This window comes from Triturus cristatus, chromosome 7 (assembly GCF_964204655.1).
Source record: "Triturus cristatus chromosome 7, aTriCri1.1, whole genome shotgun sequence".
Taxonomy (NCBI): domain Eukaryota; kingdom Metazoa; phylum Chordata; class Amphibia; order Caudata; family Salamandridae; genus Triturus; species Triturus cristatus.
Genome location: NC_140590.1, coordinates 1,210,622,630 through 1,210,638,167, shown reverse-complemented (window position 1 = coordinate 1,210,638,167; position 15,538 = coordinate 1,210,622,630). Strand labels below are relative to the sequence as shown.

Below are 15,538 nucleotides of genomic sequence, written 5' to 3'. Positions count from 1 at the left end.
CCAGGGCTGTAAAGAGTGGGTTTTTAGAAAGCCGAGCAATGTCTCTCTCAAATGACACTAAGATAATTTTGGCTTTTTATAGTTTTTTCCATGTTGACAGAGGAATAGCAGGATTAGAGAGGTTTGTGGGTTTGATCGTCAATGTGGGAATGGCCAAATGCAGCTGTCTGTACCAGGGGAGAGTTCGTCCGTGAATATAAATTGAAGTTGTTCTTTCAAGGATTGAGCTGAGGCGCGCAGGGTATAGATGTAAAATTTCTTTAAGTCGCCTAAGCAGTGAAGGTCTGCATTTGCCATGCCCCACTCGAGCCTCAGCCTGGCCCTCCTTGCATGCTGGGGAATGGAAAATATTTTCTTATAGGCCATTGTTTGATAATTCGCGAGAAATAGGTCAGTTTTACCTGGAAAAGCCATGTGGCCATAAGATAATGCTGGAAGCAATTTGGCGTGTAAGACCCTTAAAATTGGCTTGGCGGAGGGGCTGTGCAACTACCGATTCAGGCGCCTCAGGCTATGTATAACCCCAGCTCCCTTGGACCAAAGATGTTTAAGATGGACCACTTGATTTGCCCTTTCATTCAACCAGACTCCCAAATAATTGTAGCTGGTGCAGGTGGTTATTTGTGACCCACCTACTCTCCAAGACAAGATTTTGTTTCTTTGATGTTTCCCAAAAATCATGACTTTAGTTTTTGACTCATTCATCAGGAGTTTGTTCCTTGTGTTGTACGTGTTAAGGGCAGTGAGCGCTCTTTGTAGACCCGTTCTTGTATGGTCCATGATGACAATGTCATCGGCGTATTGCATGATTTGGAGCTGCTCATCGCCCAGTTTTGGGGCAACCAAGGTTGCACCAGCCCGTGCTTTGGGTAAGTCGGCAGTATAAAGATTAAAAAGTAGCGGGGCTAATACGCAGCCTTGTTCACTCTTAGCCATACTGCATATTTATAGTTGAATCTGTGAAAGTCACAATGAGCTGCTAATTTACAAAATGTAACTGCAAAGTCATCCATGAACATCTCCTTGACATGCTATAGTAATGTACAGTTTTCGAAGTCAATATTTCTTTGCAAGTGAAAGTGTTAATTTAAACGTGGAATTATACCTTCCCATATTTGTCTGTGATCTGGCAGGTATGTGAACAGCTCTTCCACCACACATCTTAGTAGATTTATCAATAAATCTCATGCTAGCTCATTAGTGCATCTTCTACAGGTTGCTTGAGGACAATGTTCAAATCTAAGTCTCCATTTTTCCCATCTATGTCCCAGTGTTTGTGTATTTGACATGCTAAGAGGTTATGGTTGCTTGAAGACTGAGCTTGTGATATTCTCCACTTTGCGTGCTTGAGATCAGTGGCGAAGTTGAGGTTAGCGATAGCATGGGTGGTGATGTTGTTGGTCGTGCTGGCGAAGTTACTCACTCAATTGTGTGCCACACTTTCTTTTCTTTAAATTGCTGTATTAGCTGGATTCTTTGGGGTCTTTCATGGGGGGGGGGATTTGCTGATTTGGGTCCAACTGTATGTGCTTTCCTGGAAAACGGTCTTCAAACCTTTTTTTGTACACTGGGGTGCACTTTTCAATATTTTTTTAGTTTGGATGAAAAAAGTCGAATTCTTTAATAATGGATTTTCAGTCTCCAACAGGGTGTTCTACAAATATCTGTGAGATAATGAAAAAACTAGTTCAGATCCATGTATTCCAGTAGGGATTATGTGAAGTTATTTTGAGCTTATTTTTAAATCAAAGTCTAATATTGAGTCATATATATGTCTGCGCGGAGGGGGGGTCCGTACACCTGTCGTTTATTGACCTCTCAAGCACATTTGATATGGTTAATCGCCCAGTCCTGTTGACAATCATGAGTAAACTACAGTTTGATAAACTTGTTGTACAGGATGCATTTAGACACCATGGTGAATATATGGTATGGGATTCTCCGGAAATCATAACCAGGATGGGGGTGTGGCAAAGCTGCATCATGGCCCCTCTGCGGTTCTTAATTTATATAAATGGCTAGAAGGAATCGCTTTGTGGTATAGGAAAAGATCTACCCACATTTAAGGATCTGTCAATTCCTGTTCTATGCAAATGATGCTGTGCTGAACGCACGAACAGCTATGAGGTCGCAAACCCTATTAGACGGGTTGAAACATTTCATGGATATTACTAGTTTAAAAACAAACTGAAGTAAATCCTTCGTCATGATGGTGGGCCTTTAAAAGAACAAGAACCATGAAATTCCAATTAGGCACCACTGAGATAGCCAAAGTAAATAGTTTTACTTATTCAGGAATTGAATTGATTCTAAAAGGAGTTGGGATTTTTATTTAGATCACGCTCCCTCCACTTTCAGAGATCGAGTGATTAAGTTTCAAATTTTGCTTGAAGGTTGGGTCCAAAACCAGTAAAGGAACTGTCTGCAATTTATAATTCTAAATGTGTTATGTTAGCAACCTACGGAGGAGTGTGGGGTTACAAAAAATAATGTTTCTCTCCATACAACTGAAAATAAATTCTTGCTTAATCTATGGGAAGCATCAGAGTCGCTTTCTACTATAGCGTGCCATATGGAACTTGGTGCCGATTATATAAAGGACAGAAATAAAATGTGCCCACTACTTCTATGTACAAGAATCTGGTTGACCCCTGAAGCTACTCTTACAAGGGAGATCATCCTAGTCTGCCTCCGTTTGGACAACGATGGGCTATCCCCTGGCTGAAATATGTCAAATCAATTTTTAAGATCTTGTGAATTGAGGGGGTACTACATAAATCCAGACACTATCACAAGTGGCATCAAAATATGTTTATGTTTATAGGTCTTATAGAGCACGTAGCTGCCCGAGGGCTTCCCAGCGCTATGGAGCAGGAGTGAGCGTAAGCCGGGCCTCAGCCTGGGAAAAGCCAGGTTTTTAGTTTCTTTCTTAAGGCCAATTGCTCGATGGTTAGTCTTAGATCTACTGGCATCGAATTCCATAGTATCGGCACCAAGTGCGTAAAAGATGTTCCTCCCCATCTAGATCTCCTGATCTTGGTGGTTTTGGCCAGGTGTTCTGAGAAGGATCTCAGGGCTCTTTCTGGTGTGTAGGGTGTGATCAATGTTTTTAGTAAGGTTGGTCCTTTTCCCTTTAAGTCCCTGTGTGCTATACATAATATTTTAAACTTGATCCTGGCCTCCACCAGCAACCAGAGCAACAATTTCAGGGCATTTCGCGCAGATTCGTGTCTTGGTGTGTTTCGGAGTAGTCTGGCTGCTGTAGTCTGTTCAGTACGTATTTAGGTGACCCCAGGAAGAGAGAGTTTCCGTAGTCAAAGAGCGAAACCACCAGCTCTTGTAGAACGGTTCTCTGGGCCTTCTCTGGTATGTGGTCCATGATTTTTCAGAGCATCCAATACCGATGAAAGAGCTGTTTTACAATTGGAAAAATCAGGCCGCCAGAGAGATTTTTATCAATCTCAGACAGCTCTAAACTATCTTCCCATCAAACCCTCATTGGGTTTGAAGTTTTATCTGTCACTTACCCATAATGGAGAGTATAGATTTGATCTCACCAAGATTCGCTTTAATTTAATTTCATTGTAGGGTTCCCCTGTCAGGAGTCCCGTTTCCCTAATCTCCCTCATTGTCCCTTCCACCCAGCTGTCAAACAAAACACTCTGTACTTTACGCAGTTCTGTAATCTGTACTCTTCTCATAGGAAGCGTTTCCTGGACCCAGTTCTCAGTGCAGCAAACTGTAAACAATATAGGACAACTTTTAATATGCGCCAAACACTGGATACCCCACAAACTTATCTTGCCATGATTAATTTGATCAAATGTACCATAGCTACATGGAGAGATATGGCCAAGCACCAGATACATAATGATTATTGCTGTAATTAATTTTATCAAATTTGATATGGCCAATCCTCAGATATATAATGACTATGAACTATGGAGATATGCTCTTTGAATGTGTAGAGTAGTTTTATGGTTTATTTCTGTATACTGTATTTTCATGATCATTTTAAATATGTTTACGTTATTTATGCCCTGTGCTTTTATGACCGAAATTTCAGTGGAATAAAGTTTGATGATGAGGAGTCATATTTGGCTATCCTTCTTTGTTTTAATTATTAATGATTGTTTGTGGACGATTGTTGTCATTAAAGTGGAAAGTTTGCAGTAATTTTTCTGGACGTGAAGACAGTGGGAGAGGTTCAGCAAGAGACGATTATAGCTTGACCCATGGGGTGTTGAGGGGTCAATTCATACAGCCATTGAATGCTTGGGATAACCTCATAAAACATTGGTATGCTTGATACCCTCTCACTTTTTTCCTTATGTAGTTTCTGTAATCAAATATTTGGGTATTTCCTTTTCCATAACAAAATATTCAATATTTCGTTTAGTACTTTGATAATGGATGGTGTAAAAGGTAGGGGTAGCATTCCATTGGGAACTGTATTTTGGATAGGATAATTGATTTGAAAGTACCAAGTCTGTGACACAATGAAGGGTTTAGACGGGACTACATCAGTGCCTTTTGTTTTATTTCTTCTAATCTTTTAGATTGCATTTTGTTTGGAATGACAGGCAGGTTGTTTGTGAAAGAGAGATACAATTTATAATAGTTGTGGGATTCCATTTGAATTTATAGTGTGTAATGTGGGGTTTTTAAAATATTTTAGAACGTGGAGGGACTTCTGATTTATCCTCTTCAAGCTTGTAGCCAAATACCTTGGCATATGAAGATAGTTCCTAAGTTAGGTGTGGAATGGGATTTTCTGGGTCATCTATAAGCAGCAAAAGTAATTCACATACACTGCAATTTTGTATTAATTGAACCAATTGTTATCTTGCACACCTTATTGTTTGTTTTTATTTTCCCTAGCAAGGGTCTAAAGTCAATATGAAAAGTAACAGATAATGGCAACCATGTCTTGTGCCTTAATCTTGGCAGAAACTGTGGCACCGACTAGTAGGTTTGCTTTTGGTTTGTTGTAAAGCACTTTAACTTAGGTGGCAAAGTTTGTGGTAGCATGCAGATAGAGTGCTTCAAAAAACTGTGACCATTTGAGTTGGTGAAATACCTTCTCAGCATTAAGTACAACTGCACAATATTGTCTCACCTTTCTTCAGCAGAGGCTATGATGTTTGCAAGAAGTGTTGTGTTGTAAGCCGATAACCTCCCTTTAACAAAGCCTCTCTTCTCTGCTTTAGTTGACTGCGGAATAATAGGTCCCTGACAAGAGGTAAGGATTTTTGGGAAGATCTTACTATCTGTATTTACTAAGGAGACAGGGCTCAAGTTTTTGGTGTACTGTAGAGCTTTTCCACTGATGGTCATGTCTGTAAACCAACCTAGTGGTGGTCTTGTTATGTATCCAATAGATACATAAACGGGAGTCTTGGTGGTAATTCTTTAGTGAATTGTTGATAGAAAGTCCTTAAGGGGACATAACTTTCACTTTTCCAAGGTTTTAATTGCCATAGCAATTTCCCTTTATGATAGGGTTGCTTCTAGTGAGGCCAAGTCTAGTTTGGAAAGTGATTTGGTGTAACTGTTCTCAAAATATATTTTGAAATAATTAGCTGATGGTTGTGTTTCCCTCGAATATGGGCCTTTGTAAAAATAATTTTAAAATGCTCTTATGACCCTGACACCATTTTTGGTCGTCGGCAGAACTTATTTTTTGTTTTCTCTTTTTTGGTCTTAAGGAAGTTAGCTAACAGACTGTTGCTTATGTTTCCAGTTGTTTGATATTTTACTTTGCTCATTAGCAAGATGTAGCGTGGCATGTGGAACATTTCTTGTTGTATTCAGCCTTCAGATTAATAAGGTGTCAGAGTGTTGCTGGATCCTTACTTGGAATAAACAGGTTTTTCTATTTTGTTGTTAGTTTTTTTTTTCCCCCCAGTCTTCTCTACTTGTCACCCGGGATTTTGATTTCCCCACAGAGTATGACTTTGAAGGAATCCTGTATAGGATCTGGGGACAAATCTGGAATCTCAATTGTACTGAAAATTATTTTGTAAAGTTTTGCATAAGTGTTCGAAACAGTTTTTTGTAAGAGTGAAACGTTTTGTCTGGAACTTGTTCGAGATGAGCTTGATTTATGATCCAATATAGGATCAACAAACAGATTACAGTCACTACCACAATCAAGTTGATATTTGTTGTACTGTTTCTAATGATATCTTATATTTAATTCTAAAATCAGTGATCCTCCTATGCTAGTGAAAATATATTGAGTATGGCGTGAATTCTGTCACTAACTGAAGTATGCCTTTTATGTATCTTGCCTCTGAATCAGAGGAATCATCCTGAAGTCAGATTTTTTAAATTTATTAAAATTGCAATATCACATTTTTTTTTTCTTTTAGGCTTTCGAAAATAGACCCTCTCCTATCCATTTTTGCTTGAGTTTATTGGACTCCTTGGTACGGAGATATGTTTCTTGTATTTAAGCTAGAAGATCGAAATATAATTCAAGTAAGAGTAAGCATATGGAATTGAGTAGCTCTGTTATTCAATTGAAATGCTCTATGACACAAGAGGAAATCCGCAGTAATCACATTATATACTGCCCAATAATAATTGAATGTCACAGAACCCAGAGTAATGCCCTCACACAAGTCTCCTTCTTCGCCTCCTTCAAACTGGAAAAATACACAACCAGCAAACCCTTCCTGGCTCCCGAAAATTGAAAAGACGCTGGCAAGACCTGCCAAAATAAGTGTTGAAGAGTCAAAAGTGACCCTATTATCTCTGAAAAACCACAAGCCAACTTCAAGAGAAATGAAAAGAACAAGTTACTTACCTTTGGTAATGCATTATCTGGCAGGGACTATCTAGACACAGATTCCTTACCTTAGAATATTCCCCAGTCATCAGACTGAATACAGACATTTTTTAGCAGTAACTGCGCACCGGTAGGTGGTGTCGATTAGCTCCACGTCGGCAGCACCGGTTGTAACGTGCGTAGTACCTATATAGACACCACCCTAGCATGCTGACACCAGTTTCTTTTCGGGAGATTTTCTCATCCGAAGCACAGAGCCACATTAGAATGCTGATTAACTACTGCGCAGAGACTAAGACCAACAGGAACCCTTTAAACATTAAAAAAAAAATCTGTTCGCAGAAGCGAGCTGTATGGTAGGATCAGTAAGGAATCTGCAGCTAGCTAGACTCTCTATCAGATAAGGCATGACCAAAGGTAAGTAATTTGCTCATCTGATAGACTTTTAGTCGAAAAATCCTTACCTTTGAATGAATAGTTAATCAGTACCTCACCAGGGGGGGGCTGCAAACAGATTAGACCAAGAAGTCCTAGAGGACCAAATGAGCAAACAGTCTGTCACAACAGACTGGACTGTCGAGTCAGTAGTGTTTGGTAAACGTGTGCAGAGATGCCCACGTAGCAGCCTGACAGATGTCCAGGATAGGGACTCCACAAGCTAACACAGTAGTCTCAGTCTTTGCTCTGGTGGAATAAGCCTGCAAGCCCCCAAGGTGTTGCTTCTTGGCCAGTGCATAGCAGATCTTAATGCAGAGAACAGGTGTTCTTTGGTGCAATCAATGTAGAACTACAATGTACTTTTTGGGTCCAGGCGATGGAACCTCTCCTTCTCTTTAGAAGGATGAGGTGAGCAAAGAAGGTAAGCAGAGTGATGCTCTAGCCGACATAGAAAGGCAATGTCACCTTCTGTAGGAAAGAAGCAAAGGTGCGGAGAACCAGTTTGTGTGGGAAGAAGTCAGTGTAAGGAGGGAGCACAGAGAGTGCCTGAAGCTCACTAACCCACCTGACCGATGTAATAGCCACTAAGAAGACTATTTTAATGGTCAAGAGATGCAGAGGGCAACTGTGCATGGGCTCGAAGGGCGTACACATAACAAATGTTAGATCCAAATGAAGGTCCCACTGGGGCATAGTGAAGGGGGGAACATATGTTGGAGTCCTTTTAGGAAACAGGTCACAACTGGTTACTTAAACAGGGAGGGCTGATCCGGTAACCATAAGACCCTTCGCTGCCTGGTCTGTTGCTTTACCACATGTAGTGGTGTTCTCCGTGAGCAACTGTCCCTGCCTTCATCTGATAGTGGGCAGAAAGGCCGTCCACATCAAGCGAATCGCCCTCAACTCCAACAAATTGATGTGTATCCGGCTTTCTGCCAGAGGCAAAATTCCTTTGATCTCCACCTCCCCCAGACTGCCAACCCGGCCTGGAAATGATGCATCCATCACTACTGTTAAATATAGGTGGGGTAAAGAGAGGGGTCTACCACTGATCCAATCACGGTCTGGAAGCCAATGCTGCAGATCTTTTGCTGTCTCCTCCAAAATCTGGATACAATCTGACAGATTTCACAGGTAAAGTGCCCACTAGAACATCAGATCCCATGTGGAGCCTGCATATGCAATCTGGCATGTTTCAAGAACAGGATACAGGAGGCCAGTAGTTCCAGTAGCCTCAGAGTCATCCGCACAGATATAAAAAATAGAAGCTGGAAAATCTGGATCATTACCGAAATATGCTGGACTCTGCTCCGGGGGAAAGGCATAATATTGTACAGAATCCAGATTTTCTCAGATATATGGAAGCGGCTGTGAAGGAGTCAGGTGTGACTTTGGCACATTGATAGTGAATCCAAATTATGTTAGGAGATTCTCCATCATCTACCACCGCCTGGGGCGAGCCTGCCTGTAACGGCCAGTTGTTGAAGTAGGGGAAGACTGAAACTCCCAAATGTATGCTGTGACCGCCACTATCACTTTCATGAACACCAGAGGGGCACTGGTGAGGCCAAAAGGGAGCACTGCAAGCTGTAAATGCTCCTAGCCCACTGTGAGCAGCAGACAGTGGCTGTGGGCCTGCAAGACGTGGATATGAAATAAGCATCCTGCAGGCAGATCCAATGCTACCATTCAGTCAATCGTGAGCATCTTGAATTTTGTCCTTTCGCAAGGAGTTGAAAAGGCGAAGATCTAAAAAAGGACGAAGGTCTCTGGTACAAGGAAGAGATGGGAGCAACACCCAGTTCCTACTTCCAAGGCCGGGACACACTCTATGGCCCCTTTGGCCAAAAGCCCCAGCACTTCCTCCTATAAGACAGACATGTGGTCATCCATCAGCCACCCTGATGGTGGTGGAAAGTGCAGCCGGGTAGAAAGAATAAAGAGGGCATAGTCCCACTGAACAATTTGGAGATGCCAGTTGTCTGAAATGACAGCTTGCCACCCCTGGAGGAAATGACGGATCCTACCTCTGGCAGGGTGTCTATATGTCAGAAAGTACACACAAAAGAGGTTGTGTGCTGCAGTTGCTGGAGGGGCAGGGGACTGAGCTGCAGATTGTCCTTGATGCCCAGGGTATTCTTTTTGCAAACCATGGCCACTGCCCTGAAAAGGCTTGTGAGCTTGCTGAGCAGGTGGCAAGGTCTAACGTTGGCAGGAATGAAGGCCCCTAGCGAATCCTCACAGGGGTGAAATTGCTGATGAAATTGTCTGGTGGGTGCAGAGAAACCCAAGGAACGTGTAATGGCCCGACTCTCTTTAAAACGTTCCAAGGTAGAATCTGCTTTTTTCGCCAAAAAAGCATATCCATTAGGGATGCCTTGATAGCCCCAGAGAAGCCTTGAGACCTAATTGAGGCATGGTACTTGAGCACCACACTTGTGCTGATCACTGGACCTTAGCAACCAGTCATGTCAAAGCCAGAGTGGATCACGAACTGCATCACGCCCATCCTGGATTTGTTGTGTTGAGGTGCACGGAGATAATCTGGAATTACTGGTAGAGGAACCTTGTCCCACAACACACAGGTGTCGCAACCGAGGAGACAACTGGTGTCGGCAGAAAGCAAAGCAAGTCTTGTAGAAGATAACATACGCTTGTCAGAAGTCTCTATTCTTTTGTACTCATGGTCAGGTGGAGTGGAAGGGAAAGTGTTAGCATTCACTTTTCTAGTATATGCCTGAACCGGCAAACTCTCCAACGTGGGATGCTGTGTGAGAAAATCAGGGTTGCGTGGTGCTGGTCTAAAGTAACAAGCAACCTGCTTGCTACCGGGAGGTTCAGAGCATGGTTTTGCCTCAGAGGGTATTTTTGATGGCCTCATTAAAATGACAAGAGAAGTTTGGTAGGTGCCGAGGTAGGCTGGTGAACCTCTGAACGGACGTTATTGTTTATCTCCATAGTAGGAAGTTGTAAGTCAAGAAACCATGCCAGCCTCTGCATAAGAATAGCTAAGCAAGCACTTTCCTCTGTTGCAGGGCTAGGATGAGGAACAAGACAAGGACCGACCCGTAGAGCTCTGCAGATCCTTGGGACATCAAGGCGTACCAGAGACAACTGGTAAAGTGTCAAGTGCCAAAGATATGCTGAAAGGGCTTCCTAAAGGCCTCTACTTGGAGCAGCATCGCCGACGGACCTGTAAATTCGGGGTGCTTTGAGATCAGACTCGGAATTGGCTCCTCAAGAGATCGGGAGCAAGACTGGGTGGTACCGAGAAAGCGACAATTCCACTTGGATTTCTTTCGCTTCTTTTTGGATTTACCTCTAGACTTTGACCACCACAAAGGTCTGCCACAGAACGACTTTGGAAGCAGGAATGGAACCTTCCTTTCAACTTCAACCAGTCATGGCATGGTGTCTTCCGATGTTTGGTGAAGAAGAGTTTCACCTCATGGTCCCGTATGGCCTTCGGATTCATCTGGCCACAGTCATTTCAGTCCCTGGAGTTTTGTTCTGACCCCAAGCACCACAGGCAAGTCTTGTGAGGGTCTGTCACAGACATCTCTTTACAACAGTCCCTACCTGGGTTGAACCCTTTTGTCTAGGGAAGGGACATATTTCCCTAACACAATGGAAAATTTCTGACAATTTTTATTTTATTTGGAAGTCTAAAAAAAGACTGAGGCGTACCTTTAGATTCACATCTGAAGCCATGGAAAGAAAGGAACTGACGTCAGTGTGCGTGAGTGGTGCTGATATGCGTCACTTCTAGAGCAGAATGATGGTTGTAAGGAGCAACATGACTGCACCTACCTGTTCGCAGGGGTACGGTTTTAAAGTTTCCGATCCACTGTGACGCCAGGGGAATATTCATTATGTGAGGTATCGGCGATTAGAAGTTTCCATCACCAATCTGAGTTCAAGAGTCTGTGCAAATTTCACAAAGCACTCCAGAATTGAATCCCTGTCATAGAGTTTAGTTGAAATTCATCAGAATAGGTACAAAAGCTTCCATGATAGAAACATGCATGTTAATTTCAACACCATCAGGAACGCACTTCATCTATCTGGAAGACCAAAAGGAAACTACACAAGACTCAAGAGAAGTTTGAAGATATGATTCTTCTTTACAGACTTCTGACAGAATACATCTTGTAAAGGTTTTGCACATCTCTCACTGGTCAATTGCCTAAAAGCGGCATCTTGATCTGCCAGGCATGGCTGATGCCAAATTTACGTTCTTCCTCAAAAAAAGGTGTTTCCACAATGCCTCCATTGTCAAGGAGGCAGTTTATGGGGCTAGACCATTCCAGATTTCAACCAAAGCTAATAAAGCATTATGGTCTTTCACTATAGCCTCCAGGATACCACAGCAGTGTATTGGGTTTTTTCGTCAATGCAAGTGATATTGTAAAGGACGGAGGTATCTGAAGAGAGTATGTGTGAGACCATGTTTGTCGGCGACTTAGAGAGTGCAAGAGAATGAGAGCTTGTGTGGTCATTAAGTTCAGCAGGCGTGCTGAAGTCACAATGTACGACATCACAGTGATGATGTGACTGCTGGTGTGGCATACATGAACGGCTTGTTTTCCTGGAAACAGACATGAAGTGCCACGGAAAATACTTGCCAGTCCAGGATATGTGATGGAAAGTTTTGTGCAATAGGTATCAGCTTGGAGCTTTCTTCTGCATGTGTCTACTACACCCTCAGCTCCAGGAATGGTGATGTGGAATCAGATAAGGAGATGAAATGTGCAGATTGACGTTTTAGGTATTTGTGTGTTGGTATTTTTAGGATTTAGACGAGTGTTGCTCCTCGACTTCTCAGTTTCTCGGTCTATAAATGAGAGGTGATTTTCCCTTCCCTCAGTATGCTTTGTGGTGGAGAAGGAAAATGTGTAGGGTCTTTGCTTTCCCCAGTATATATCTGTCATTACATTCAGCTCAACACAAATGTGTCAAGTCAGAATGAGGTCCTGGTGGTTGCCAAACCACAGAAGACACGACTGACAATATCTGCTCCTGGTGCAACATCTTATGCCTAACGAACTAAATATGTAAGAAAACTATATTTTTGAAAATGCCAGCCATGTTCCTTGAGATGAGGCATCTGACCGACAAATGTACACTTACCCTATACATACTCACTGCGTCTTGGATGGGCAGGAAGCTATGGTTGGCGTGCTTGAGCGCATACCGGCAGATGACACAAGCCAGGACTCCATCGTCCTTACAAAAAAGCTTCAGTTTCTCCTGGTGGGCCTCACACTGCTTCTTGCTGCACTGCTCTCCACACCCTTTAACGTCTATGATTGCCCCACTCACTCTTTCCACCAGGTTGGCAAGAGCCGCAATTGGAGTGTAGCTTCCTGATTCGAACTCAGCTCTGCAGATTGGACAGGAGCTGCTCCCCTGGCCTTCACAGGAGCCATCAATGCAGACGCGGCAGAAGTTGTGTCCACACTGCAGAATGACGGGGTCCCGGAAGAGCTCCAGGCAGATGGAGCACGTCAGCTCCTCTGTGAGGTCATCGACATGGACGGCAGAGCCCACAGTAACAGCCCTTTGTGGCTCCTTTGCTTCGTTTTCTTCTTCCATTGCTACAAGAATGCAACAAAACTAATTATATGACAAAAGCAGCGGTATTATAAAAGCAAATAATTATATAAAGCTGAAAATCCAGTGCTCATTCGCAGATTTTGTTTAACATTCCGGTTTTAATAAAATACTTCAACAGAGTGGGGCAGACACCAGAATGAGGAACGTTCAACATATAGAACTAATGGAGTAGCTGTTAGATTTGGGGGTCTCTAGTTGGCAGAGGTAGGTACCTTTGACCAAATAAGGACCCTTGCGTCTAGTCAGGTAAGGGGCTACACTCCTAAAATAACCCCTGCACACACACTTGGTAGCTTGGCACGAGCAGGCAGGCTTATCTCAGAGGCAGTGTGTAAAGCATTTGTGAACGCATACAGTAATACAGTGACAATCCTACAGATGGACAGCACACAGGTTGTATTATAAGAATACGTACTTTTATATAGACTTAACGCAAGACCAAACGACAAAAATCCACAATACTGTACTCAAAAATAGACTTTCAAATGGTAGGAAAGAGCTCAGTTCTCTGTAGATGCGACACTTTACTCTCAAAGTACCTTGGATGTGTAATGCAAAGCAAACAAAAGGGTCGCAGGGAAGGTGATGCGTCGGTTCCTTACACTCAGGGAAGTGGATGCGTCGGCACCTTACTTCTGCGCAGGGGAGTTGATACTCGCTTCCTTACTATGTCGGGAGTTGATGCGTCGGTTTCTTACTGCTCTCAGGTACGATGCAACAAGATGACGCCTCGATGCAATACTTCTCTCCGGTGCGATGAGACAAAATGGCGTCTTGCTTACAATGCAACAACATTGATGCGATGCGGGCACGCCCGACGACCATAGCGGCGATGCGATGATCTTCTGAGCTGCGACTGTCAGACTGTCAGCAGATTACCACTAACCTTCAAGCCGGATACAGCAGGAGCGATGAAAGATGAAAGAGAACCCTGCCCCCACAGCGGAGCCGCCCGGGAGTATATAAACAGTACCCTCGCCGGACCACTCCCCAACAGGGGAAGGGAAAAAAGGGACAAAAGAAACAAGAAAGGTAAACCAGCAATTCACTCGCAGTGGACAGGTAACAGACTTCTGTCAGGCTCGGGGACTCCACTGTATGCACCCCGTGGTCCCTGCAGTGAAAATAAGGAGAACACACTCTATGAATCACCAGCAGTCAGGAAGAATGGGGTAGAAGGTTACTGACCACAACCCCCCCCCCACTTACAAGTGCCGGATACAGGTTTCTCTTAGTCCTGGGCTAATCTGACCACCTCAAGAAGCGTGTCCCTCTTCCCCTCACATGACATGCGAACTTGACTCCTTCTGAAATACATGTAAGGAAAGGTACTTAGCTCTGATAGACTGTGGTTCGCTAGAGCAGGAACGTCAATGATAGAGATTCGCTTACGTGTCGACTTAGACAGGAACCCAGAAGAGAGAGAGACAGCCGTCTCACTCAGTGAATCCCCATGGAGAAGTTCCTGTTACGGTGGCGAGTGAAGGTAATTGTAAAGTAAACACGAGCCTAAAACAAATGGCTCTCGTAGCCCCCCCAGGGGGGTTGGTAAGGAAACAACAAAAACGGGATCCGAGCCTTTCAAGCGGCTCGCCGAGGAACACCCTATCCGGGTGCAATGATACAATGTTGCACGCCACTGCGCGGGAGAAGTTTGAAAGCAGCCGGCCTCTTCGGGGAAGCTCCGAGGTGAATCTTCGGCTTCGTGACGGAATCCGAACGCGCAGCTCAGCGCGTGTGGAAAGTACTCTGGTTCGGGGCTCAGCTGGGCTGCTCCGGGAATAGGACGGGTTTTGCAGGATGCCCGCGGGACACGAGGAGCGTGACTCGAGGACGGCAGGTCAAACGAGGTTGCAAGAAGTAACGGGATTGACAAGCCCCGAGCTGTCCCAGGGCGGAGCTTAAGAAGGAAGTCCGAGGGAAGTAGGTGACGCCCCTCACCGACTTCTGGGAGATGTAGTCCCGTACACCAATGTCCCGGCATTACTCGCTCCTGCTCACCTTCTGTGTGGTCCCTGCCCCTACGTGCGCCGGGACGTGACAGGACCCCCTCTCAATGACCGGCGTCCCGACGGGCCACCAGGTTTAGACGGGAACCGCCTGTGAAAGCGTGTGAGCAGGTCTGGACAGTGAAGATTAGCCTTGGGTTCCCAGGACCGACCTTCAGGTCCGTATCCCTTCCAATCAATCAAATAATGAATCCTTCCTCGAATAATCTTAGAGTCAAGGATACGCTTCACTTCGTATTCCTCCTCCCCTTCTATGGTTAGTGGTTGGGGCTTTTGTAGCAATCTGGTTTGAGGAAGGCAGGGTCGCAGCAAGGACACATGAAAGACTGGATGGATACGCCAGGAAGAAGGGAGTCGCAATCTCACGGCTACAGGGTTTATCACTCTCTCTACCACATAGGGTCCTACGAACTTTGGTCGTAGTCTCGAATTCCCTTTCATTCTCAAGTGCCTGGTGTTAAGCCATACCTTGTCTCCCACCCCATAAGAAGGTTCTGGGGTGCGTCTTTTGTCAGCATATTGCTTATCTCGGAGTTGGGCCTTACTAAGCTGTGTTTTTGCCTCCTGTAACACGCTACGGAGATGTGCATGGTGCTCGTGTATGGTGGGGTGTTTGGACTGTGCAGGTCTCTCAAAGGGCAACATATTAGGGTGGTACCCATTTAGGCAAAAGAAAGGGGAA

At 44.1% G+C, this 15,538-nt stretch overlaps 1 protein-coding gene across 3 annotated transcripts in view; it reads right to left on the bottom strand.

Annotated features, from left to right (window-relative positions):
- LOC146811615 (zinc-binding protein A33-like) overlaps nt 1-15,538 on the bottom strand; it is a 234,887-nt gene that overhangs the window by 153,675 nt on the left and 65,674 nt on the right. For 2 of the 3 annotated variants that reach the window (XM_085614513.1, XM_085614514.1), the window contains exon 2: nt 12,362-12,828. In XM_085614513.1, the coding sequence (XP_085470639.1) occupies nt 12,362-12,826 (465 nt within the window). In that variant the 5' untranslated portion in view covers nt 12,827-12,828. The remainder of the gene's footprint in view (nt 1-12,361; nt 12,829-15,538) is intronic. The other variant, XM_085614515.1, reaches the window with a different exon arrangement.